Source organism: Elgaria multicarinata, chromosome 21 (assembly GCF_023053635.1).
Source record: "Elgaria multicarinata webbii isolate HBS135686 ecotype San Diego chromosome 21, rElgMul1.1.pri, whole genome shotgun sequence".
In the NCBI taxonomy this organism is placed as follows: Eukaryota; Metazoa; Chordata; class Lepidosauria; order Squamata; family Anguidae; genus Elgaria; species Elgaria multicarinata.
In genome coordinates this window covers 8,507,858-8,531,336 of record NC_086191.1, presented here as the reverse complement: position 1 = coordinate 8,531,336, position 23,479 = coordinate 8,507,858, and the positions used below count along the sequence as shown (strand labels likewise).

The 23,479-nt window shown below is 50.8% G+C and overlaps 2 protein-coding genes across 4 annotated transcripts in view; both read left to right on the top strand.

Moving 5' to 3' along the window:
- The window catches only part of NPR1 (natriuretic peptide receptor 1), a 60,329-nt gene extending 46,604 nt beyond the window's left edge, over nt 1-13,725 (top strand). The window contains exons 13-22 of one of the 3 annotated variants that reach the window (XM_063146021.1): nt 1,443-1,602; nt 2,442-2,600; nt 3,888-4,056; nt 5,977-6,123; nt 7,178-7,301; nt 9,654-9,722; nt 9,880-10,054; nt 11,409-11,507; nt 12,248-12,339; nt 12,878-13,721. In XM_063146021.1, coding sequence (XP_063002091.1) covers nt 1,443-1,602; nt 2,442-2,600; nt 3,888-4,056; nt 5,977-6,123; nt 7,178-7,301; nt 9,654-9,722; nt 9,880-10,054; nt 11,409-11,507; nt 12,248-12,339; nt 12,878-12,940 — 1,257 coding nt within the window. In that variant the 3' untranslated portion in view covers nt 12,941-13,721. Of the gene's footprint in view, nt 1-1,442; nt 1,603-2,441; nt 2,601-3,887; nt 4,057-5,976; nt 6,124-7,177; nt 7,302-9,653; nt 9,723-9,879; nt 10,055-11,408; nt 11,508-12,247; nt 12,340-12,877 lie in introns of all 3 variants that reach the window. The other 2 variants (XM_063146023.1, XM_063146022.1) reach the window with 2 other exon arrangements.
- A 7,360-nt stretch (nt 13,726-21,085) lies between these two features.
- Nucleotides 21,086-23,479, top strand: part of INTS3 (integrator complex subunit 3) — a 102,460-nt gene continuing 100,066 nt past the window's right edge. Inside the window, exon 1 of the mRNA XM_063146024.1 lies at nt 21,086-21,898. Within this exon, the coding sequence (XP_063002094.1) occupies nt 21,764-21,898 (135 nt within the window). The 5' untranslated portion in view covers nt 21,086-21,763. The remainder of the gene's footprint in view (nt 21,899-23,479) is intronic.

The window sequence follows — 23,479 nt, the reverse complement described above, 5'->3', positions numbered from 1 at the left end:
AGCACTCTGCTCACACAGTGGCCAACCAGCTGTTGTCCAGGGACCCACAAACAGGACATGATGCAACAGCACCGTCCCGCCCATGTTCCCCAGCAACTGGTGCATAGAGGCTCACTGCTGTGGGGTCGGGTGTTGCCGGATGAGGCTTGGAAGGGCAGCAGACATGATTCCAGGCAGACGAGGAGCAAAGGGGCAGAGGCAAGCTCAGAGTCGGATCCAGACAGGAGGTCAAATTCCAAGGCAGGAAGAGATGGTGGAGTACTGTAACGCGCTCTACGTGGGGCTGCCTTTGAAGAGTGTCCGGAAACTCCAGCTGGTTCAAAGAGCTGCAGCCAGATTGTTGACCGGGGCTGGTTACAGGGAGCAGACAACTCCCCTGTTAAAACAGCCCCACTGGCTTCCAGTCTGTTTCCAGGCACAATTCAAAGTGCTGGTTATGACCTATAAAGGCCTATAGGGCTCAGGTCCAGGTTATCTGAAAGACCGTCTTCTCCCTTGTGAGGCTGCCCGTGCTTTGAGATCTTCTGGAGAGGCCCTTCTCTCAGTCCCACCATCTTCACAGGCGCTCTTTGTGGGAACATGGGAGAGGGCCTTCTCGGTGGCTGCTCCGGTGCTCTGGAACTCTCTTCCCGGGGAAGCTAGGCTGGCTCCCTCCTTGATGGGCTTTCGGAAGCAGGCTAAAACTTTTTTGTTCCAGCAGGCCTTTGGAGAATAATCTGGCCCTCCATCTATGTTAATGTCTTATAATTTTGTTGTGTATTTTAAATGTTTATGGTTTTGTTCCCCCCTCCCATGTATATTTTAAACTTTGTAAGGCCGTCTTGAGGCCCAGCATTGGGCAAAAGGCGGGATACAAATATAATAATAATAATAATAATAATAATAATAATAATAATAATAATGATGATGATGATGATGATGGGAGGGACAGGCACGGATTCAAGGCCAAAGGCAGGCTGGGTCACCGTCTGCGGGAATGCTCCAGCTAAAATGATGATGATGATGATTTATTACAATTGTATACCACCCCATAGCTGAGGCTCTCTGGGCAACAAGAGAAAAACACTTAAAAGCAATATACAAAAAATTTAAATCACAAAAACATGCTAAAACAAACCCAGGCTCGTTACATATTGCTAAATGCCTGGGGGAAGAGAAACGTTTTGACCTGGTGCCGAAAAGATAACAATGTCGGCGACAGGCGGGCCTCGTCAGGGAGATCGTTCAACAATTGGGGGGCCACCACAAAAAAAGCCCCCTCTCTTGTTGCCATCCTGATGAGACTGCTTGGCTGCAAGGGTTTTATAGGGCTTGGCGTGTCCTGATTGGCTTGGAGAGTCAGGTGGCTCTCTTCCACTGGAACCCTTTCCCCTAGCCTAGCCCCGGCTCTTCGACCTCTTTCTCTTTTTTAACCCCCAATATTCTCCCTCTCCTCCGACCAGGGGATGCTGTTCCTCCACAACAGCGTGATCAGCCACCACGGCAACCTGAAGTCCTCCAACTGCGTGGTGGACAGCCGCTTTGTACTGAAGATCACAGACTACGGGCTGGAGACGTTCCGCCAGGCGCCCGAGACGGACGACTCGCACGCGCTGTTTGCCAGTGAGAGATGTGCCGCGGGCGGCTGGCTGGCTGGGGAGGCGGGGGAGGGAGGAGGAGTAGCTGATGCTGAGGACTGCCCTGACTCTGTCGCCTGAAGGACTGCAGCCTTGGCGTTCCCCATACCTACCGTGGCACAGTTTTAGTCATTCTGCAGGCCAAGATGGTAGCAGCTGACAGTCCCTCCCAAAACGATAGGTTGTGCAGCTGAGCAGCAGTAAACTCCTGAGTTCGTAATAGCTCAGTAGTGAGCCCGGGTCAAGTTGTCAAACTGTCACTTCAGGAGCTCAAGTGACAGGAAGCCAGATTCTGGCTGGACATCAGGGAAAACTTCCTGACGGTTAGAGCAGTACGATAAAACATCAGGAAAAACGTCCCAATGGTTAGAGCAGTACGACAATGGAACCCATGACCTAGGGAGGTGGTGGGCTCTCCCACGCTAGAGGCCTTCAAGAGCCAACCGTCAGGGATCCTCCTGACGGACACGGAATAATGGGTTCAAGTTAAAGGAAGCCAGATTCCGGCTGGACAGCAGGAAAAACTTCCTGACTGTTAGAGCAGTACGACAATGGAATCAGTTACCTAGGGAGGTTGTGGGCTCTCCCACCCTAGAGGCCTTCAAGAGGCAGCTGGACAACCATCTGTCAGGGATGCTCTAGGTGGATTCCTGCATTGAGCAGGGGGTTGGACTTGATGGCCTTGTAGTCCCCTTCCAACTCTGCTATTCTATATGATTCTTAGGTACCCCCTGGTCCCTCGGCTTTTTCCCCCCTGTCACGCCCTTGCTTGCCAGATCTGCGCTATTTCGGCACAGCCTGAATCCGCTCTCCCGCTTCCCCTAGAGAAACTGTGGACGGCCCCCGAGCTCCTGCGCGTGAGGGCACCCTCCTCCCCACCGGGCACCCAGAAAGGCGACACCTACAGCTTTGGGATCATCCTGCAAGAGATCGCTCTGCGGAACGGCGTCTTTTACGTGGAAGGAACGGACCTGAGCCCCAAGGGTGAGAGCTGGGGCTGGGGGGGGGTGTGAGCCGGAAAAGCCCATTTAGCCTCCTCTCATTCACGACCCCCAAGCCTGTAAACGGAGGGCCGTTTTGCCTAACACACCGTCACGATCAGGGCCGGATTTAGACTCGCCGTGGCCCTAAGCTCTAACACGAGTGAGGCCCTTCCCTCTTCAACAAATAATAATAATAATAAAGCAAAACATGGGCTGTGCAACTAAACGGAATTCGATAGTCGTGTAATAGAGGTACTAAAAATGCAAGTTATAGGGGTGCACGTCCTTTATTTAGGAGTTTGTCAAACACAGAACACGATTCTGAAGAGGGCTTCATTTTGTAGGATGCTTATGGTTTCCTCCTGGCAACGTTGTAAACGTTTCCCTCCCTTCCTTTCTAACGCGAGGCCCCTCGTAATGTGAGGCCCTAAGCTGGAGCTTATTTTGCTTGTACGTAAATCCGGCCCTGGAGGGCATCTACACAGCGTACTGAAGGCGCACGCACGCACCTTCAGTGCGACCCGAAAGCACATGTGTAGATCCTGCTGGAAGAGGCGGAGGAAGAGGCGGAGGAGGAGGAGGAGGCGGCTGGGGAATCCGGCTGCGTCCTTGCCGCCTCTGCCACCCACCTCCCCGCCGGCCTCGTCCCAGCCACGGGGGTGGGGGGCGAGACCCCCTCCCGCCACGGACCAGGCTCCTCCTTCCCTGCCCAGGCCAGCCCCAGCCCCAGCATGTCCTCCGGGCTGATCAGGAGGCCGGCGGGGAGGTGGGCAGCGGTGGCAAGGACGCCTCCTCCTCCGCCTCTTCCTCCGCCTCTTCCAGGGCTGGATCTACACACGCGCTTTTATTATTATTTATTTATTTATTTATTTATTTATTTATATAGCACCATCTATGTACGTGGTGCTGTACAGCGTAAAACAGTAAATAGCAAGACCCTGCCGCATAGGCTTACATTCTACTAAAATCATAGTAGAGCGATAAGGAGGGGAAGAGAATGCAAACAGGCACTGGGTAGGGTAAACAGGCGCAGGGTAGGGTAAAAGTAACAGTATAACAGTATTGAAGGCGTTTGCTTGCGCCTTCAGTACGCTGTGTAGCTCCCCTCCAGGTCGCGATCCATACCGATGGGACACTGGCCAGATCCAGACCAGCTTTGCTTCTTCGGCGTTTCTGCACTGCTTCCCTTCAGGGTACAGCAGCGGTGAGCTTCCTCTTACCCTTTTCCCTGCTGTATCAATCTCCTCTTGGTCAATCTCTCTCTCCCCGCCTCCCTCGCTGCTTTCAGAGATCATCGAGCGCGTGAAGAGCGCCGAGCACCCTCCTTTCCGCCCCTCGGTGAACTTGCCTTCCAGCCTCGAGGAAGTCGTGCTTCTCATGCAGAGGTGCTGGGCTGAAGACCCTCAGGAGCGCCCCGACTTCCAGCACATCAAAGGCATGCTGCGGAAGTTCAACAGGTGCGTGCCCTGCCTCAAATTTCCTCCTTGACTACCTGCTGTGTGGGCACCTTTTGAAAATAATAATAATAATAATAATAATAATAATAATAATAATAATAATAATAATAATTTCTTACCCACCTCTCCCTTTGGATCGAGACGGGGATCAACATTAGTACAACAATACTAATCAAATACATAGAATTAATTAAAAGAGCATATGAGAGCAATACAATATCAAAGTAACCATCAGGACATCTTAAAATGCTTAGGTTTAAAATTCATCTGGTACATGACACCACTTTGATGGCTGAAAGCGAGGAGGAGCTGAGGAGCCTTATGACGAAGGTGAAAGAAGAAAGTGCAAAAGCTGGGTTGCAGTTAAACCTCAAAAAAACCAAGATTATGGGAACCAGCTTGATTGATAACTGGCAAATAGAGGGAGAAAACGTGGAGGCAGTGACAGAGTTTGTATTTGCAGAGGCCACCAGTGAGGGAGGAAGCAGCAGCCAGGCACCTCTCCACCGTGCCTGGGTCCAGCTCCAGCTGAGAGCCCCCTCCCTCCTGCTGTCAACTGTAACTGCTGAACTTTCCAACTAAGATTGTAGTGCCTGAGTTTGCTTTCCTTTCCCCCCTCCTCCTCCTCCCTCCCAATCCCCTTTCCTTTTGTGTCATGTCTTTTAGATTGTAAGCCTGTGGGCAGGGACTGTCAAGAAATACTTTTGTAAGCCGCCATGAGAGCCTTTTTTGGCTGAATGGCGGCATAAAAATCCTTAAATAATAATAATAATAAAAAAAATTCTGGGCGCAAAGATTACTGCAGACGCTGACTGCAGCCAGGAAATCAGAAGACGTTTACTTCTTGGGAGGAGAGCAATGACAAATCTCGATAAAATAGTTAGGAGCAGAGACACCACACTGACAACAAAGGTCCGCATAGTTAAAGCAATGGTATTCCCCGTAGTAACCTATGGCTGCGAGAGCTGGACCATAAGGAAAGCTGAGCGAAAGAAAAGAGATGCTTTTGAACTGTGGTGTTGGAGGAAAATTCTGAGAGTGCCTTGGACTGCAAGAAGATCAAACCAGGCCAGACTCCAGGAAATCAAGCCAGACTGCTCACTTGAGGGAATGATATTAAAGGCAAAACTGAAGTACTTTGGCCACATAATGAGAAGACAGGACACCCTGGAGAAGAGGCTGATGCTAGGGAAAGTGGAAGGCAAAAGGAAGAGGGGCTGACCAAGGGCAAGATGGATGGAGGATATTCTGGAGGTGGCAGACTTGACCTTGGGGGAGCTGGGGGTGGCGACGGCCGACAGAAAGCTCTGGCGTGGGCTGGTCCATGAAGTCACGAAGAGTCGGAAGCGACTGAACGAATAAGCAACAACAAGGCCTGCCAGAAGAGGCTAGTCTTTAAAGCTGGCTTAAATGAGCGGTGGGGCGCCGTTCGGCGTTCTCCCGCGATGGGGAGCGGGGAAGAGCAGAGCAGGCTTTCAGGCTTTAGGCAGAAATATTGTGGGGAGGGGGATTAAGGATACACTAGGAGTGGGGGTGTGTGGAATTACAGAATTGTCGGACTCTGTATACAGGTAGTGATTAAACTTAATGGACTGTATTGAATAACAATGATTGATTTTTATTTTAATACTTAAAAAAAAACCCACCAAGGGCCTGTCGCTTGTCAGTCATTTCTGGCAGCTTTGCGCCCCTTGGCCAGAAAACTGGAAGTTGGGAAGACCGGGGTGGCTCTCACAGAGCAACTGGATAAAATCCCTCTCCGCCCTTTTCCTTAGAGCTGCAGTGGAGGGGCTAGAAACTTGGGTTTGCGTTAGTTTTCCAATGCAAGCTGGAAAATCCACGGAGAGGAGCCTGCACGGCCTCTCTGGTTGGCTGGCTGGAGCCTTGGGCTGCGTCACCTGTGGAATGTCTGCCCAACAGGGGGAACAGCTGCAACCTCTTGGACACGTTGCTGTCGCGCATGGAGCAGTACGCCAACAACCTGGAGGAGCTGGTGGAGGAGCGGACGCAGGCCTACCTGGAGGAGAAGCGCAAAGCAGAGGCCCTGCTCTACCAGATCCTGCCCCAGTGAGTCTAGCCCCCTCCTCAGGGTGGAGGGACCATAGCTCAGTGGGAGAGAGGAGACCCTGCTTCCATGCAGAAGCTCCCAGGTTCGACCCCCGGCTGCTCCAGGTAGGGCAAGGAAAGGAATCCTTCCCCCCCCCCGAAATCCTCGAGAGCTGTTGTTGCCAGTCAGTGTTGGCTGGATGGAGCGAGGGTCTGACTCAGTATAAGCCAGCTTCTGGTGTTCCTATTTAAAGTCAGCTGTATATTTAGAACAATGAGGACTAGGATCTTTATGTTTCGGGAAAAGGCCATTGCTGCCAGTCAGTGTCGACAATACTGAGCTAAATGGAGCAAGCGTCTGACTCAGTATACGGCAGCTTCCGAACATCAGAAGAGCCCTGCTGGATCAGACCAAGGGTCCAACTAGTCCAGCACTCTGTTCACACAGTGGCCAAGCAACTGTTGACCACAAACCCACAAGCAGGACATGGCGCAACAGCACCCTCCCACCCATGTTCCCCAGCAACTGGTGCACACAGGCTTACTGCCTCTGATCCTGGAGAGAGCACACAACCGTCAGGGCTAGTAGCCATGGATAGCCTTTGCTTCCACGAATTTATCCGGCCCCCTTTTAAAGCCATCCAAATGGGTGGCCATCACTACATCTTGTGGTAGTGAGTTCCATCAGTTTGACTCTGTGCTGTGTGAAGAAGTCCTTCCTTTTAATTGTCCTGGATCTCCCACCCATCAGCTTCATGGGAAGACCCCATGAGGTTCCAGTATTTTTAGCGACGGAGAAAAATGTCCCCGGATGTTCCGATGTTCTTTTCTATTGACAGGCATTTGCCGCGTCTGCTAAATGGCACCTTCCTCTCCAGAGGCAGGGTTCTCTCCTCAACCCAACCCTCCCCTGGGCCCATTCCTCCAAAGATGGCCCACTGTATGTTGGCTCTGCAGTGCCCGCACCTCCATGGTGGGCCTTATGGCCAAAATCATGTCCGTGCCTGACTTCACCTTAAATTTGCTCTCATTACGTGTAAATGTGCTGAGGCGCGCTGCTTGCCTTCCTGTACAGCTCGGTGGCGGAGCAACTGAAGCGCGGGGAGACGGTGGAGGCGGAGGCCTTCGACAGCGTCACCATCTACTTCAGCGACATTGTGGGGTTCACTGCGCTGTCGGCGGAGAGCACCCCCATGCAGGTAATTGGGATGAGGGGGTAGGCAGCCCAACCAGACGCCGAAGGCAAGAGGAAGTAATGTGAGCGACAATTAGCCTCTCCTGGTCTTGAATCCAGGACCCGATCTATCTGAGACGCAGAAGCCTAGGCGCGTCAAAGGCTCTGCGATTGGACGGCAATATGAAGCCTCTGGACTGGCTGTCATGTCTAACCCTATTGCCCCTGTTTTGGGAGAAGATGTTTCAGGTAATCAATCAGAATCAGATTCAGAACTAGAAGACGCAGCGCCAGACACCAGCCAGCCTGTACCAGTGGGGGAGGAAGCTCTCACAGGCGATTCCCCAGGTGGGAGTCAGCCCTCTCCAGAGCTTATCTCCTCAAGGCCAAATCCTACACACTCAGTGGGAAGTGAGGTTTCTTCTGGGGGTGAGCGTCCTGAGAAGCTAGCTGATGCTAGGGTCCGCCGGAAGCTCAAACGCACGGGGCGGAAGGAAGGTGTGAGAAAGTCTTTTCGATTACGGTAGAACCTGCCTCCGCACCAGGTGCTCTGAAGTTACGGGCGTTTGGGAAGTGGCTTCCTATTCTTCTTGAGCAGACAATTGTCTTGCTTAGTTTTCATAGTTATGGCTAGGGGGACGTTTCCAAGAGGTGAGACTCTCTTCAGGTAGAAGAGACGTTTGTTGCTTAATAAAAGCTTTGTCGATTACTTAGCAAGCCTCGACATTTGCCTCCCATCGAAAGCAGGAGTGTTCTGAGAAACGCGACATTGGCTAAGCCTTGGCGCCTGGCCGTGCCTGGTCGTTAGAGTACGCCCTCCAGCTTGCTGCGTTTTTTGGGCTCCAGGTTCAGCCCTTGGTTGTGCAGGGATGGAGTCGAGCGGGTAACGAAAGGCTACCGAAACGCGCCCGTAAGAGGTGCGGCGATGATTCAGGTAACCGGGACGACCGTGGTTAGTTTTCAGAAGTAACCAGGGCAATGGGGGCAGGTGTCCAGAACAAACAAGGGCTGGCAGACGCCGGTCACCAGGGCAACGAGCCTGTCGCGCAGTCAATCAAGTTTATTACGGCAAACAGCCAGCATGTCAGAACAAACCCACAATAAAACACAGTTAAAAACAACAACAGAAAAATAGAGCTAAAATTGAGAGATTAAAAGTCAAAATATACAAGCATCAACAGGAGAAACCCGTCTGTAGAACATTTAACCATGTTAATTTATCACTTCTCTCACGCAGGTAACGGGGGCAGCCGACGCAGGGGCGGTCCAGGTGGTTTGAACCATAGGGGAAGGGTCATGATGGGATGGCGCATAAAATGCTTAGCCAGGCCTTCGAACCTATGCACCACAGTAAGGAATAAAGGACGGAGAAAAGAGCAGAAAGAGACAGGGAATGGGGACTAACAGGGACTGGCTGGCGAGATCACATTATGCCAGTCCTTTTACAACTTCATTGGCTGCCAGTCCAGGTCCGGCCCAATTCAAAGTGCTGGTATTGACATTTAAAGCCCTAAACGGCTTGGGGCCAGGTTATTTGAAGGAACGCCTCCTCCCATATGTGCCTGCCTGGACCTTAAGATCATCCAGAGGGGTCCTTCTCTGTGAGCCCCTGCCAAAGAAAGTGAGGCAAGTGGCTACCATGAGCAGGGCCTTCTCTGCTGTGGCACCCAGGTTGTGGAACGAGCTCCCCAGAGAGGTTCGCTTGGCACCTACATTGTTTTCTTTCCGTCACCAGCTGAAGACCTTTTTATTCTCTCAGTATTTTAACACTTAATTTTAACAAATTTAAATCTTACTGTTTTAACTCTGTATTTTAATCTTATATCAGTTTTGCTGCGTGGTTTTTATCCTGCTTGTGCTTTTGATACTGTATTTTGCCTTTGTGCTTTTAACCTGTTGGTGGTTTTATTATGGTTTTAATTTTTGTGAACCGCCCAGAGAGCTTCAGCTATTGGGTGGTATAAAAATGTAATAAATAAATAAATAAATAAATAATAAGATTGGACCAGCCTTCCTGCAACATCTGGTGCCTGCCAGATGTTTTGGACGACAACACCCAGCATTCCTGACCATTGGCCGTGCCGTCTGGGCTGATGGGTATTGAAGGCCAAAACGTCCCAGGTTAGGGAACCATGTACATGTTGCACGGAGCTGTTAGAAGCCTTAACATTTTACCTTCTCTCCCCGGCTGCGAGTTTTTAAAGAAAGCCTTATAGTTCCTTAGCAGAGCCTTTGCTTCGGCCTCCGGGGCAATCCCCGACTCAGCTCTGTATATCGATAAGATCCTACCTCTTTTTGCTTCGGCCTCCGGGGCAATCCCCGACTCAGCTCTGTATATCGATAAGATCCTACCTCTTTTTTTTTTTTACTTTCTCAGGTGGTGGCTTTGCTCAATGACTTGTACACCTGCTTTGACGCCATTATTGATAACTTCGACGTCTACAAGGTGAGCGGTTCTCGGCCTGGTCAGCTGGAGTGGGCGGGGGATGGAGAGGGACGAGCCCGTGACGGTGGACTCCACGGGAGAGGGGCGTTCAGCCTGTGCATGGGGGGGTTCAGCAGCCAACCTGCCGTGACCGCCTCTCTGCATCACCCACGTCCAGGTGGAGACCATTGGCGATGCCTACATGGTGGTGTCGGGCCTGCCAGTCCGCAACGGCCGACTGCACGCCCGCGAGGTGTCCCGCATGTCGCTGGCGCTTCTCGAGGCCGTGCGCAACTTCAAGATCCGCCACCGGCCCGAGCAGCAGCTCAAACTGCGGATAGGGCTCCACAGCGGTGAGAAACAGGGGCCGGGTGCATGCCAGGAAGAAAAAAGAGGTGCCCGTAGAGCCACGCGAGACACAACAGGCCGCGTGGGTTCAGCACTGACGTGGTTTAGCTGTAAACCGAATCGTGGTTTATTGTTTTGTTTGAACCAATGCCACGAATAGAGGTTCCTCTCTATTCGGCCCTGGTTAGGCCTCATCTAGAGTATTGCGTTCAGTTCTGGGCTCCACAACTCAAGAAGGACGCAGACAAGCTGGAGGGAGTTCAGAGGAGGGCAACCAGGAGGATCAGGGGTCTAGAAACAAAGCCCTATGAAGAGAGACTGGAAGAACTGGGCATGTTTAGCCTGGAGAAGAGAAGATGGAGGGGAGACATGATAGCACTCTTCAAAGACTTCAAAAGTTGTCACACAGAGGAGGGCCAGGATCTCTTCTCGATCCTCCCAGAGTGCAGGACACGGAATAAAGGGCTCAAGTTAAAGGAAGCCAGATTCCAGCTGGACATCAGGAAAAACTTCCTGTCTGTTAGAGCAGTACGACAATGGAATCACTGACCTAGGGAGGTTGTGGGCTCTCCCACACCAGAGGCCTTCAAGAGGCAGCTGGACAAGCATCTGTCAGGGATGCTTTAGGGTGGATTCCTGCATTGAGCAGGGGGTTGGACTCGATGGCCTTGTAGGCCCCTTCCAACTCTGCTATTCTATGATTCTATGAATTGGCAAACCAAGGCTTGCGAGCAGCCGGCCAACCAGGATCGGAAGCGACGGTTCCAATCCGCTTTGCAGACCACGGTTTGAACAAACTGTATGTGGTGTTGCGTCCGTCCCAACAATTTGTGATCCCGAGTTCAATACCCGGCATCTCCAGGCAGGGCTGGAAAAACTCCTGCCTGACACCCTGCTGCCAGTCAGTGTCAGCAATACTGGGCTAGATGGACCAAGGGCATAAGGCAGTTTCCTGTGTTCCTATATCTTGGGATGCTTCCTCTCTCTGGGAGCCTGCTATTTGGAATGAGCCCCAGGGATTCTCAGGGAAGACAGGAGAAGAGGGGAAATGTACAAGCCACGGTTTGCTTGTATGTCTGGGACACAAATCGGAGTCTAAATAATGCAGACCGTGGTTCAGCATTTTGCCTGAACCAGCCAACTGGCACTGAGCCAGCACTTGATTTGCTTCTGTGTACGTCCGTCATTTTTGTTACAAAGCTGGGAGGGAGAAAAAATCCATTTTTATTGTCACGTCTGTATGCAGTGGTTTCTGCAGCAGAGAGGACCTGGTCCTGGCGGTCAGGGCCAGGAGGTAGGAGCTGAGAAGTGCCTGGCCGTGCACCTTCACCTATCTTTCTCGCCCATTCCACTCCCAAGGTCCGGTCTGCGCAGGCGTTGTGGGCCTGAAGATGCCGCGTTACTGCCTCTTTGGGGACACGGTCAACACGGCCTCGCGCATGGAGTCCAACGGGGAAGGTGAGCGGGTGGTTTGCAAGGCAGGGTGTTGACAAGGGAAAGGCCAGTGTGTGGACTGGGGCGTCCCCCGCAAAATGGGTGCTTGAAGTTTGGCGGGCGCGCAGGGGGACAAAACGGAACGGCCGACGCCAGGGGTGGGCAGCTCAGTGCTCATGGATGTTTTGAACTACGACTCCCGTCAGCCCCAGCCAGCATGGCCAAGGGTCAGGGATTATGGGTGCTGTAGTCCCAAACTTCTGGAGGTGACAGACTTGACCTTGGGGGAGCTAGGGGTGGCAACAGCCGACAGAAAGCTCTGGCGTGGGCTGGTCCATGAAGTCACGAAGAGTCGGAAGCGACTGAACGAATAAACAACAAAGTCCCAAACATCTTGAGGGCGCTGTATTCCCTACACGAAACCCCTAGAAACGCTGCTGCTTTTGAGTTCCTACACAAGGACCCACTCCTTGAGTGCTAGGTCTTCCTGCAACCTGGTACCCTCCAGATGTTTTGGATCACAACTCCCATCATCCCTCCCATTGGCTGTGCCAGCTGAGGCTGATGAGAGATGTAGGCCCAAACACCTAGATGGTTCCAAGTTGGAGAAAGCTGCTTTAGAGTGTCAGGTTGAGGGCTGGTCTTACAACTGGTCCTTGGAAAGCCGCTTTGGGGGCCTTTGGGACTAAAAAGCAGGGTTGAAATGCTTTAAACAAAACGTAATAAATAATCCAAATGTGCTAATGCCTGTCTGGATCCTCCAGCTCTGAAGATCCACCTGTCGGCAGCCACCAAATCCATCCTGGAGGAGTTTGGGTGCTTCGACCTGGAACTCCGTGGGGATGTGGAGATGAAGGTAAGAGGGAGGGGGGGAAGTGTTGGTAGGAAAGAGGGAGGGGATCCGTAACCCCCACCCCCCACCCCCCAAAGACGAGGTGCCTGTGCTGGTTTAGGCGGCTTTAAAAGGAAATTCAGCACACTCAGGAAGGAGGGGAGTTTCACCTCCGGCAGCCTTCCCCAACCTGGGCCCCTCCAGATGTTGTGGATTTCAACTTCTGTTAGCCCCAGCCAGTACCACCAATGGTCAGGCATGTTGGGAGTTGTAGTCCAAAACCTCTGGAGGGCACCAGGTTGGGGAAAAGCCATTCCACAAGCCCTGCTTTAAGTCTTAACCTCCCCCCCCTCCCCTTTTCCACCCTATTCCTTTTTCCTTGCGTGTCGTGTCTTTTAAATTGTAAAACTGTGGGACAGGGACTGTCATCTTTCATTGATTAAGCCGCTCTGGGAGCCTTTTTGGCTGAGGAGCAGGGCAAAAGTACTCGAAGATATGCTCAATAAATACTCTGTCTGGTGTTTTAACAGTCTCTCTCTCTCTCTCTCTCTCCACCCTGCAGGGCAAAGGCAAGCTCCGGACATATTGGCTCTTAGGGGAACGTGTCAGCAGCACCCGGGGTTGATGAGTAGCAGTGTTCTTCCAGGACGCGAGGGAGGCCCTGTCCTCTTGCTTTCCTGAAGGCAGAAGGACCAAAGACTCCCTTTAGGGAACCCTCGGCCTGGGAATCAGGGGGTATCCCGGACTGAGCCCCCAGGACTCCTATTCCCACGGCCCCACTGTGGGCCTTTTTGAGCATGGGTCTGGCCTGGGTCAAACACTGCACTCCAAAGACCGGGCAGCGTGCAGGTGGCCTGGGGCGAAGCGTAGCCGTGGCGGCGTTCTTCCGCGGCAGTTTTCTCTGGGTCACGCAACAACCAGAAGTTGTTGGGCCCCTTCGTGGTCGAAAGGGCTCAGCCCTGGCCTTCCCGATTAAATGTGCTCCGGACCACTTCCTCTTTGTCCCTCAAAGTCTGGGAGTGGACCTCAGGATCTGTTATTTTGTTCCGGAAAGCTGTAGCTTTTGTAATAAAATGAACGTGTCGCCCTCGACCTTCGCTGCATTCCGGGTGCGACGCCCGGCGTAGCTTTAGAAGCTCTTCATCCCCGTGTACGTACGGTCTGGCTGCGATGACTTCGCTGTTGAGGGAGTGGCTCTCTGTCCATGCTCGAAGGCACTTTTTTGCTACCTCGCCTGTCCCAGGAGGCTTCGGCATTGATCTGTGGCTGAAAAGGCCTGTGCGCGCGTGTGTGAGTGAGAGAGAGAGAGAGAGTGAAGGAGTATTAAGAGCGGAGCGGTCTGTGGCACAAACAGCATCACTTCCCATCCTGTAGCAAATACCTTTGGGGGCGGGATTTTTATCAGGACAACCACTGCCGCATGCTTCAATCCCAAACTCAATTGGGCCACCCAGGGCCTGCTGTTGAATGAAACAAAAGCTGCCACCTTCAAGCCCGTTTCTGAACGCAAACATGCATTGTCATTTCATTCCTTTCGCAACCTCGATAGCTACCATTTTTCTGCTCATAGCTCCATCCGTCCTCTTAGCTTGTCATTTCCAAACCGGGGCTTGGGGGGGGGGCATGGCAGAATGAATACATGAAATAATTCAAGGCCACTGTAAGCCCTGGTACTGCGAGACTGCCTGCTTGTATGCGTTTTCCTCCTTCCAGTTAGAATCACAGGAGCTGGACTCCTCGCTGGGTGGGTAGGTTTTATTACTAGGAAGGAAAAAAGGAAGGAACCTCTCGTGCAAGCACTGAGTCATTCCTGACTCTTGGAGGGACGCCAGCTTTCGCTGACGTTTTCTTGGCAGGCCTTATAGTGGGGTGGTTCGCCGTTGCCTTCCCCGGCCGTGTTTCCCTTTCCCCCAGCTAACTGGGTACTCATTTTACCGACCTCGGGAGGATGGAAGGCTGAGTCGACCCGAGCCGGCTGCCTGAAACCAGCTTCCGCTGGGATCGAACTCAGGCCGTGAGGAGAGTTTCGGCTGCAGAAACTGCTGCTTTACCACTAAAAAAATAAACGGTTTTCAGGGATACGAGTGAAGTGTTCCAGGTCTTAATTCGGAAAGAGAGCGTGGGCCGCTGTATCTTCAACAGTTGTATTAAAAAATGGGAATTTCAGCAGGTGTCCTTTGTAGGCATGCAGCACCTTGCAAAGGTGGTTGCACTCCCCCTAAAGGATCGGGTCCGTAGTTTGGGGGTGCTCTTGGATCCAGAACTGTCACTTGAGGCACAGGTGAACTGTGGCAAAGAGCACCTTTTATCAGCTTAGGCTGATATACCAACTGCGCTCTTATCTGGACAGTGATAGCCTAGCTACAGTGATCCATGCTCTGATAACCTCTCATTTGGATTACTGCAATGCAGTAATACGTGGGGCTGCCTTTGAAAACGGTCCGGAAACTTCAACTGGTACAAAACAGGGCAGCCCGTTTACTAACAGGGACTGGCCGAGGAGACCACATCACGCCAGTCCTTTTACAACTTCATTGGCTGCCAGTCCAGGTCCGGGCCTGATTCAAAGTGCTGGTATTAACATTTAAAGCCCTAAACGGCTTGGGGCCAGGTTATCTGAAGGAACGCCTCCTCCCGTATGTACCTGCCCGGACCCTAAGGTCATCCTCAGGGGTCCTTCTCCTTGAGCCCCTGCCAAAGGAAGTGAGGCAGGTGGCTACCAGGAGGAGGGCCTTCTCTGCTGTGGCACCCCGGCTGTGGAATGAGCTCCCTAAGGAGGTTCGCTTGGCACCTACATTATATGCTTTTAGACGCCAGGTGAAGACCTTTTTATTGTCCCAGCATTTTAACAGTCTATAAATAAATTTTAACTTGGTGTTTTAAATTCGTAATTTTGCATTGCTGCTGTTTTTATCTGGTTGAGCTTTTATATGGTATTTTATATTATGGTTTTATACTGTTGTTTTATACTTTGAATGTTTTTAATTTTTGTGAACTGCCCAGAGAGCTCTGGCTATTGGGCGGTATAGAAATGTAATAAAATAAATAAATAAATAAAATTCACAACAGTTAAAGCCGCAGGAGCCGAGTGTGACCTCTTTTGTATCTGGTCAAGAGGGCAGGGCTCCTGCAGCTTTCACTGCTGTGATGAAGAGGGAATTCCACCAGGTGACACCTGCTGAAATTCACTTTTCTATGCCACTGTTAAAGATACAGGAGCCCTGCCCTCCTTTTCATAGGGTCACCGTAGGCTGGGGGGGGGGGGAATCTTGCCCCGAACTCTGGAGAGACGCATTCAGTCAGTGCCGACAATACCAGGCTAGATGGATCAAGGGTCTGAATCATCTTCCTATGTTGGCTTTTTCTTCCGTGTACTCCCGCTGCGTTTCCTCTGTGAGCTCAGCTCAGTTCCGGTACCGAAAACGAATCCCTCGGCTCAGAATGTGCTCAGACGCAGCCTTTTCCTTAGTACAAAGTGTCTGTTGCATCTGGCGTTAGTTGGTGGATTGTGAGGTTCTAGTAATAAAAATAAAAATAGATCACCCAACAAACTCTGCAAGCAATACTGAGCTATTGTTATGCTGCAACCACGTTCCTAATTTTCCTTGGTGTTGCTTTAAAGTCCAAAAAGAGAGAGAAAATGTCAGGTGGTCCAATCTCAGATCCCCTTCATCACATCTGCTTTGGCCCGAAGTGTTCTGCTACTCCAACAACCTCACTTATTTAATGTCAGTGGTTGAATTGTGTGCTGGGAGTGACATTTTCGTTCTTTTAATCTCCTGCCTGTTAGTTCCCCAAAGCCGGATGCTCGGAGAAAGGGTAATTAGCAGATTGGTCTTTCATTTCCTTTGAGCCACATCACAATCGTATTACTTAGCATCACACATGAAATGTATTTCCCTTCGTACTCGGAAAGAACGCTTGATACCTCAGAAGGATGAATCACAAGTGGGGTTGCAGACTCCACCAGCAACTTGAAAAGGAAAACAGGAACGGTCTGTGTATGATTGGGCTGCCTTGAATTTTCATTTTTAAACAGTTTCGCTTTCTAAAGAAGAAGCCCTCCGGCGTATTACTAATTAGAACACCCTGCCACTTTCCGAATCTCGTCTGTTTCTCCCTAGAAATGATTTCCTTCAAGGGTTTTGATCATTTCTTACCTTTTTATTTATTTAATGTTGGGGGGAATGTTGGTCTTGGCTGCTTGAGAGAAGCCGCAAGGTGGATACAGAATCCTTGAAAGATGAAATACATGAAAACCGCATGAAAAAGGCTGACGATGTCAAAACTATAAAGCCATTTCTTGCCAAATTAGGTTATGAGTGTCTGCTTCGGTAAAAATGCACATATTTTCCAACTACGGACGATGCCTTTGCTTTTCAAATTCTTCCTTTGCAAGAAATAAAAGGGGCTCACTTGATAGAAACTTGCATCTGCTCAAATGGACTCAAGTTCCAGTTTTCTGGTCCACATCCCTGGTAAAACATATATTTTTTGCCTTCCAGAGATGCCTTCTTCGTGTGAGTTGCTAGCACTGTCATTCTCCGGAGCTCAGCTCCACTCCTGGAGATAAGAAATCTTGAGTTACTGGGTGAATGCATCTGCAGAAACACAGTGCAAATCCTAGACACGTCTTCTCATTAAGTTCAACAGGGCTTATTGCCAAGTCAGCCCAAGGCCTCATGTAGCGCACAGCCTTTGCAAATTAAAATAGTGCAGGCTGGTAACATCCCTCTCACCTGAAGGTGTGAGTCCCACTCAATTCAAGGGGGCTTCTGCATAGGCATCTAGGATTGCGCTGCCAATCCTAGCCTCTCTGCTATTGTCCGTTACTGAAGGCGCTTTGCTGTGTGGTTCGTGTCTTCTGAAATAGCCCGTCCTCTGTCAATTGAAACATCATAGTTCTTTTCGTAAAGATTTCCGAGAAAAACATTACCTGTCCTTCAATGTGGTATTGACAAAGTCAGAATATACTGCGGAAGCGACAGTGTGTGTGTGAAATGTCCGGCATTGCATGGCATTTCAGTGTTCATGTACGGATTTATTTGCAACCCACCAAAATATTTTTCAGTCCAATCCTACCCGTGTTTGCCCAGAAATAAGTCCCACAGTGTTCAATGGGATGTAGCCAGGTAAATCCATAGGGTTGAAGTCTTATAACTCCAGAGATTCCCTGGATGGTGTCAATTTCCTAGATCTCTTGCTTCTGATCTGGATTTTGGGTCGGAATGAGTTTTGGTCGCCATTAACCACGTGGAGTACGCCCCTTGGATTGCTGGAAGGGAATAGGATTAGGATTTATTTATTTATTTATTTATTACATTTTTATACCGCCCAATAGCCGAAGCGCTCTGGGCGGTTCACAAGAATTAAAACCACAATAAAACAACCAACAGGTTAAAAGCACAATTACAAAATACAGCATAAAAAGCACAACCAGGGTAAAACCACGCAGCAAAATTGATATACGATTAAAATACAAAGTTAAAACAGTAAGATTTAAATTTAAGTTAAAATTAAGTGTTAAAATATTGAGAGAATAAAAAGGTCTTCAGCTGGCGACGAAAGCAGCACAGTGTAGGCTCCAATCCTACCCAGTGGTTCCAATCCTACTCTGAGGGCAGATTGAAGAAGGTTGTGGATCATTCTTCGACCTCTTGGCCTTTGGTACGGGTTCTCAAACTTTCTATCCTTGGGACCCTCTTGGGAGAGTTTGTTTATTTATTTATTTATTTATTTATTTATTTCAGTTGAAAGTGTCAGAGGCCTACCAGTCACAAAACAGTAGTGCAGGGTTGGAGACAGTCACAAAATGGTTGCAAACAGACACGGAGTTTGGCATATCAACTGGCAATTACTGGTATAATTTTGTATCGATACCTAATCCTTATTTGGAAATTGCTGAATTGCTATTTTCTTGTAGCAGCGAGTTCCATAGTTCACCTTTCCTGGAGTGAATTACAGATATTGGCTCTGGAGCTATCATTACTCAGCCTTCCCATTTAAGGCAGAATTTGCTGATACAGAGAATACTTCATTTCGTACTTTTTTCTTCCTTCGCCCCACATGCCTCCTCATCTCATGTCATTTCTTTTCCCCTTCTCCTTTCGCGTCGAACTTGTATTCTATCCCCAATTGTCAGTTTCTTTCATCTCCCTCCTCTTTTTTACTTGCTCTTATAACAGCTTCCATTGCTTGTCCCATTCCTGTTTATTCCCATGGTACAGAGTGGCCAAGAAAACAAATACTGGGGGAGCCATTTCTCTTCCTGGTCACACAGCGGCAACTCAGTTTGCCACAAGAGACCAGGCAAGTGTTTATTTTTTATTATTTTTGGCAATCCTGATGCGTTGTGTGATATCCTCATCTTTAGAACTACGGAGCAGAAGGGGAAATGAACATAAAGCCATGAGAGCCATTCTGGATCAGACCAAGGGTCCATCTAGCCCAGCACGCTGATCACACAGTGGTCAACCACCAGCTGCCCACGGGAAACTCACAGGAGTGCAACAACAACATTCCACCCATGTTCCCCAGCCACTGGTGTACATAGCCACACTGCCTCTGATACTGGAGGTAGCATGCAGCGATGAGGACCAGTAGCTACTGATAGCCTTCTCCAAGAATTGGTCCAACCCCCTCTTAAAGCCATCCAAGAGGCAGCTGGACAGCCATCTGTCAGGGATGCTTTAGGGTGGATTCCTGCATTGAGCAGGGGGTTGGACTTGATGGCCTTGTAGGCCCCTTCCAACTCTGCTTTTCTATGATTCTATGAAATTGGTGGCCATCACTACATCTTGTGGAAGCGAATTCCATTTCTGGTACTCCAGATATTTTAATTTCTAGTACTGCAACAATATCAGTGGTTAGATTCATGTACCACTCAAAGGGCAGTTGTGTATTATAAACACACAATTCGTACAACACTTAAGTGCTCATAAGTGTGAGGTATTTTTCTTGTTAAAAACAGCCTCCCTCGAGGGCTGTTATTTGTACTTCAGCTATGAAGGTGGACAGCGGTTTACATGACAGAAAGAAAAGACCAGGCCAAGTTTAAAGCAGTTCTCTTGAACAACTCTTACTCCGTAGTAATCTTCACTGAATTCTGTGGGGCTTATGTAGGGTGGCCATATGGAACAGAGGACAGGGCTCTTGTATCTTCAACAGTTGTATTGAAAAAGGAATTTCAGCAGGTATCATTTGTACGCATGCAGCACCTGGTGAAATGCCCTCTTCATCACAACAGCTAAAGCTGCAGGAGCCCTGCCTAGTGTGACCAGATACAAAAGAGGGCAGGGCTCCTGCAGCTTTAACTGTTGTGATGAAGAGGGCATTTCACCAGGTGCTGCATGCGTACAAATGACTCCTCCTGAAATTCCCTTTTCTATACAACTGTTAAAGATACAGAAGCCCTGTCCTCCTTTCCATAGGGTCACCCGCCCCCCTAGCCGCTTCCTAGAGGAAGGTTGGGAGATGGGCGTCCACTGAGCGGGTGGGAAGAAGTTGAGGGCATGCAAAAAAGCCACCCTCAAGATGCGGAGAGCGCATGCGCGACAGAGGCAGAGCTCCCAAGAGCGCCTGAGCCACGTGGGTGTTTGGTTAATCGGCCTCTCCATAGACTTAAAATGAAACAAACTGCAGAGTCGCTTCCGGGTTCATTTTGATTGAGCAGGGGGTTGGACTCGATGGCCTTAAAGACCCCTTCCAACTCTGCTATTCTATGATTCTATGTCCTTACGTTAAAGCACTCCTTCAGCCTTACCTCTAAGTGCAATTGTGGGGACTACATTGCAGGGCTGTTGTAAGCTTCTCTCCCCCCTCCAGCCCCCACCACAACATCTCATGCCAGCTTGCAATGTGGATAGAATCACACAGGACTGCAATGCAGGGTTGTAGCAAAGCACCTTCTCAGCCCCACCTTGGATTGCAGTATCAGCAACTGGGGACTACATTGCAGGGCTGTCGTAAGCCCCCCTCTCTCAGCCACATCCTTCCCATCCAATCTGCAATATTTATTTTTATTTATTTATTTAAGCATTTTTATGCCGCCATTCAGCCCAAAAAGGCTCTCACGGGCGGCTTACAAAAGTATTTCTTGACAGTCCCTGCCCACGGGCTCACAATGTAAAAGACATGACACAAAAGGAAAGGGGATTGGGAGGGAGGAGGAGGAGGAGGAGGGGGGAAAGGAAAGCAAATCCAGACACCATGGGTTCCATAATGCAATGGAAGGAGCATTTTTAAAAAGTTAAAAAATTACATAATACAAATAAAAACAAGACTTGGATTAGAAAGAGGTTCAAGTTCTTAGCTTGCACTTTTTTTTTTTTTGGAGCAGATTGGGGGGGGTTGAACCACGTGCCGCTGCCGACCAATCACAGCTAGGCTACAGGGGGCCGCTCTCACTTCCGCCCTCGTGAGAGTGGGCGTCGACCAATCGCCACGCGCGAAAAGCACGCGCCCAACCCGGAAGCCGCTTCCCAGCCACGTGGTCGTGTCAGTCTTCCACTTTCGTACGTCTGTGGTTGGACTCCGGCCTCCTCCCCGGTCCGAGCTCCCAATCATTGGTCCGCTGGGACGGCGCCTGCCACTCACCGGCCTGCCCGGGCTCTGATAGGGCGGCGGGGGGAGAAGAGGCGGCTCCTTCCGGTGGTGCTTCTTCCTCCTCCTCGTTCCCCCACGCACACTCGCTCGTCCCATAGCCCTGACTTCCGGTCCTGTGCGGCTCGGTGGTGGGGGGCGAGGAGGCGCGCGCTCCCCCTCCCTACCCCCCACCGGCGCAGAGCCCCCCCCTGTCCTACATGCCCCCTGCCCCTTTATTTGTCCCTGAAGGGGGTGAAAAGAGAGACACGCCTACAAAGAGAGTCGCCCCTCCTCCACCTTAGCTGCCCCAAGCCCCGCCCCTAGAGGCAGAAGCCCCGCCCCAGGAGCCCCCACTCCCTACGCCCCGCCCCTTAGCATTAGGAGAGAGCCCCCCCCCAGCCCCACACAGACCCCCTCTCTGCCCTCATAATCCCACCCAAGTCTGACCCCCCTGCCCTGGACTCCATTGGTTAAGCACAGTCACCCCAACCCCCCACCCCAAATTGGAGCTGAAGAGGTTTTGCCCCCTTACCCCCCCCACCCAATAGTTTGGGGGGAAGACTTAAGTTTCCCCCTCCCCCAAAGTGCTCCCCTTAAAGAGGGTGAGGCGTGGGCACATTTTGCACGCAAGGCAAGAGCAGGGTGTGTGTATATAGTGTGGGGGGCTTAGAGAGTGTGGCTCCCACCTCAGCTGCCCCCACATTTATTTCTCCACGCTCCCCCCATAGGCAATTGAGGAAAGCCCAAGGGGGGGTGAGTGTGGGGCTTCCCCATTCATCTCACCCCCCTCCCCGCGACTCCTGCTTTGGCAAGGGGTGTGTTGCGGAGAGGGGGATAAGGGGGTGTCTGGCCCACCCCACCTGCTATGGAGATGCAGAAGGGGAAAGGGGGCACAGCAGCGGCAGCGGCAGCAGCTACAGCAGGTGGTGGAGGAGGTGGAGGTGGAGGAGGGAAATTGCTGATCTACACCAGCTTGGATGCCAAGGATGAGTTAGAGGAGGTAGGTGAGAGGGAAGGTCAAAGGGGGGCAGTCGGGTGGAGGGGGGGAATTGGAGGGCGCAAGCGGTGTATAGCAGACAGCAAGGGGTATTATAAAAAAAGGGGGGGCCTTTACCTTATCAGCGTCAAGCGGGGTCCGTCTTCCTAGGCCTCAGAGCTGCAGAGGTGACCTGGAAAGTTTGCACTTGTCCTCACCACTCCTAATGGTGCTTTCAATGCACCCCCCCCCCCCGGTGCTTTGACAACTTGGGGCCATGCTGGCAGGCCATGGTGGCGCTTGGACACGTTTGAGGGGGGACAAAATGTCGTCGTTGGCTCTCTGGCGAAGGCAGCGTGGCTGTTTCGCAGAGTGTCCAGGCTTGTGATCACGGATCATCAACCCCGAGCCGTTCTCTTGCTGCTTCTGGGTGAGATAGGAGGACGCGATTCCCATTTTAGAGCTTGGAAGGATGAGGCCGCAGCACTGCGACTTCTCTGAGGCTGCCTGGTGAACGTGTGCCTGAGCTCGGGCTTGAAACTGTTCCGCATGGGGAATTCTCCTACTTAAAGATCACTTGCGATCTGGTACGGAATAAGAAGCTGTCCGGTTTTGGTAAAGTTTTCCCTTTGCACTGACGGTGGTGCCTCGGATTGGCTATGTGTGGGCATGTGGCCTAATGGTGCTATTTTTAACGGGTTTAGTAACTTTGGGGAAAGAATTTGGAAAGTTGACATGGTTGCACGGCATTGTGGGTTTGCAATGCACCTCCTTCCATGTGGACATTATAGCCCCTGCATAGTAATTCAGAGTGCTGGTTATGATCTATAAAGCCCTATATGGCTTGGGTCCAGGTTATCTGAAAGACCGTATCCTCCCTTATGAGCCTGCCCGTGCTTTGAGATCTTCTGGAGAGGCCCTTCTTTCAGTCCCACCATCTTCACAGGCGCGCTTGGTGGGAACATGGGAGAGGGCCTTTTTGGTGGCTGCTCCAGTGCTCTGGAACTCTCTTCCCAGGGAAGCTAGGCTGGCTCCCTCCTTGATGGGCTTTTGGAAGCAGGCTAAAACTTCTTTGTTCTAGCAGGCCTTTGGAGAATAATCTGGTCCTCCATCTATGTTAAGGAGTTGTAAAATTGACATGTGTTTTAAAAGTTGAATGTTTTAATCTTGTATTTCCCCCCCACCTCCAGGTTTTAAAATGGATGTGTTTTAAATTTTGTAAGGCCACCTTGAGGCCCAGTATTGGGCAAAAGGCGGGATACAAATAAATATAATAATAGCTTCCATCCTGGCCCTCACAGTTGGGGAACTTTGGCAGCTGTGCAGAAGTGCCGTGCAGTCTGCAAGGATGTGTGGACATTAGAAGAGATGTGTTTGATCACTGCCCTGTGCACAGTGGCCAGCCAGATGCCTCTGGGAAGCTCACAAGCAGGACGTGAGTGTAGTAGCACCCTCCTGATTGGATTCTCCACCATCTGGTATACAAACTGGTGTGTCTGTCTGATGTGCAGAATGAGGGCTCCCCTAAACAAACCTATCGACCCGCGCATGTTCAAAATCCCTCGGTTTCCATGGCCTGCATCCGTTGCTGGACCACCATCTCTC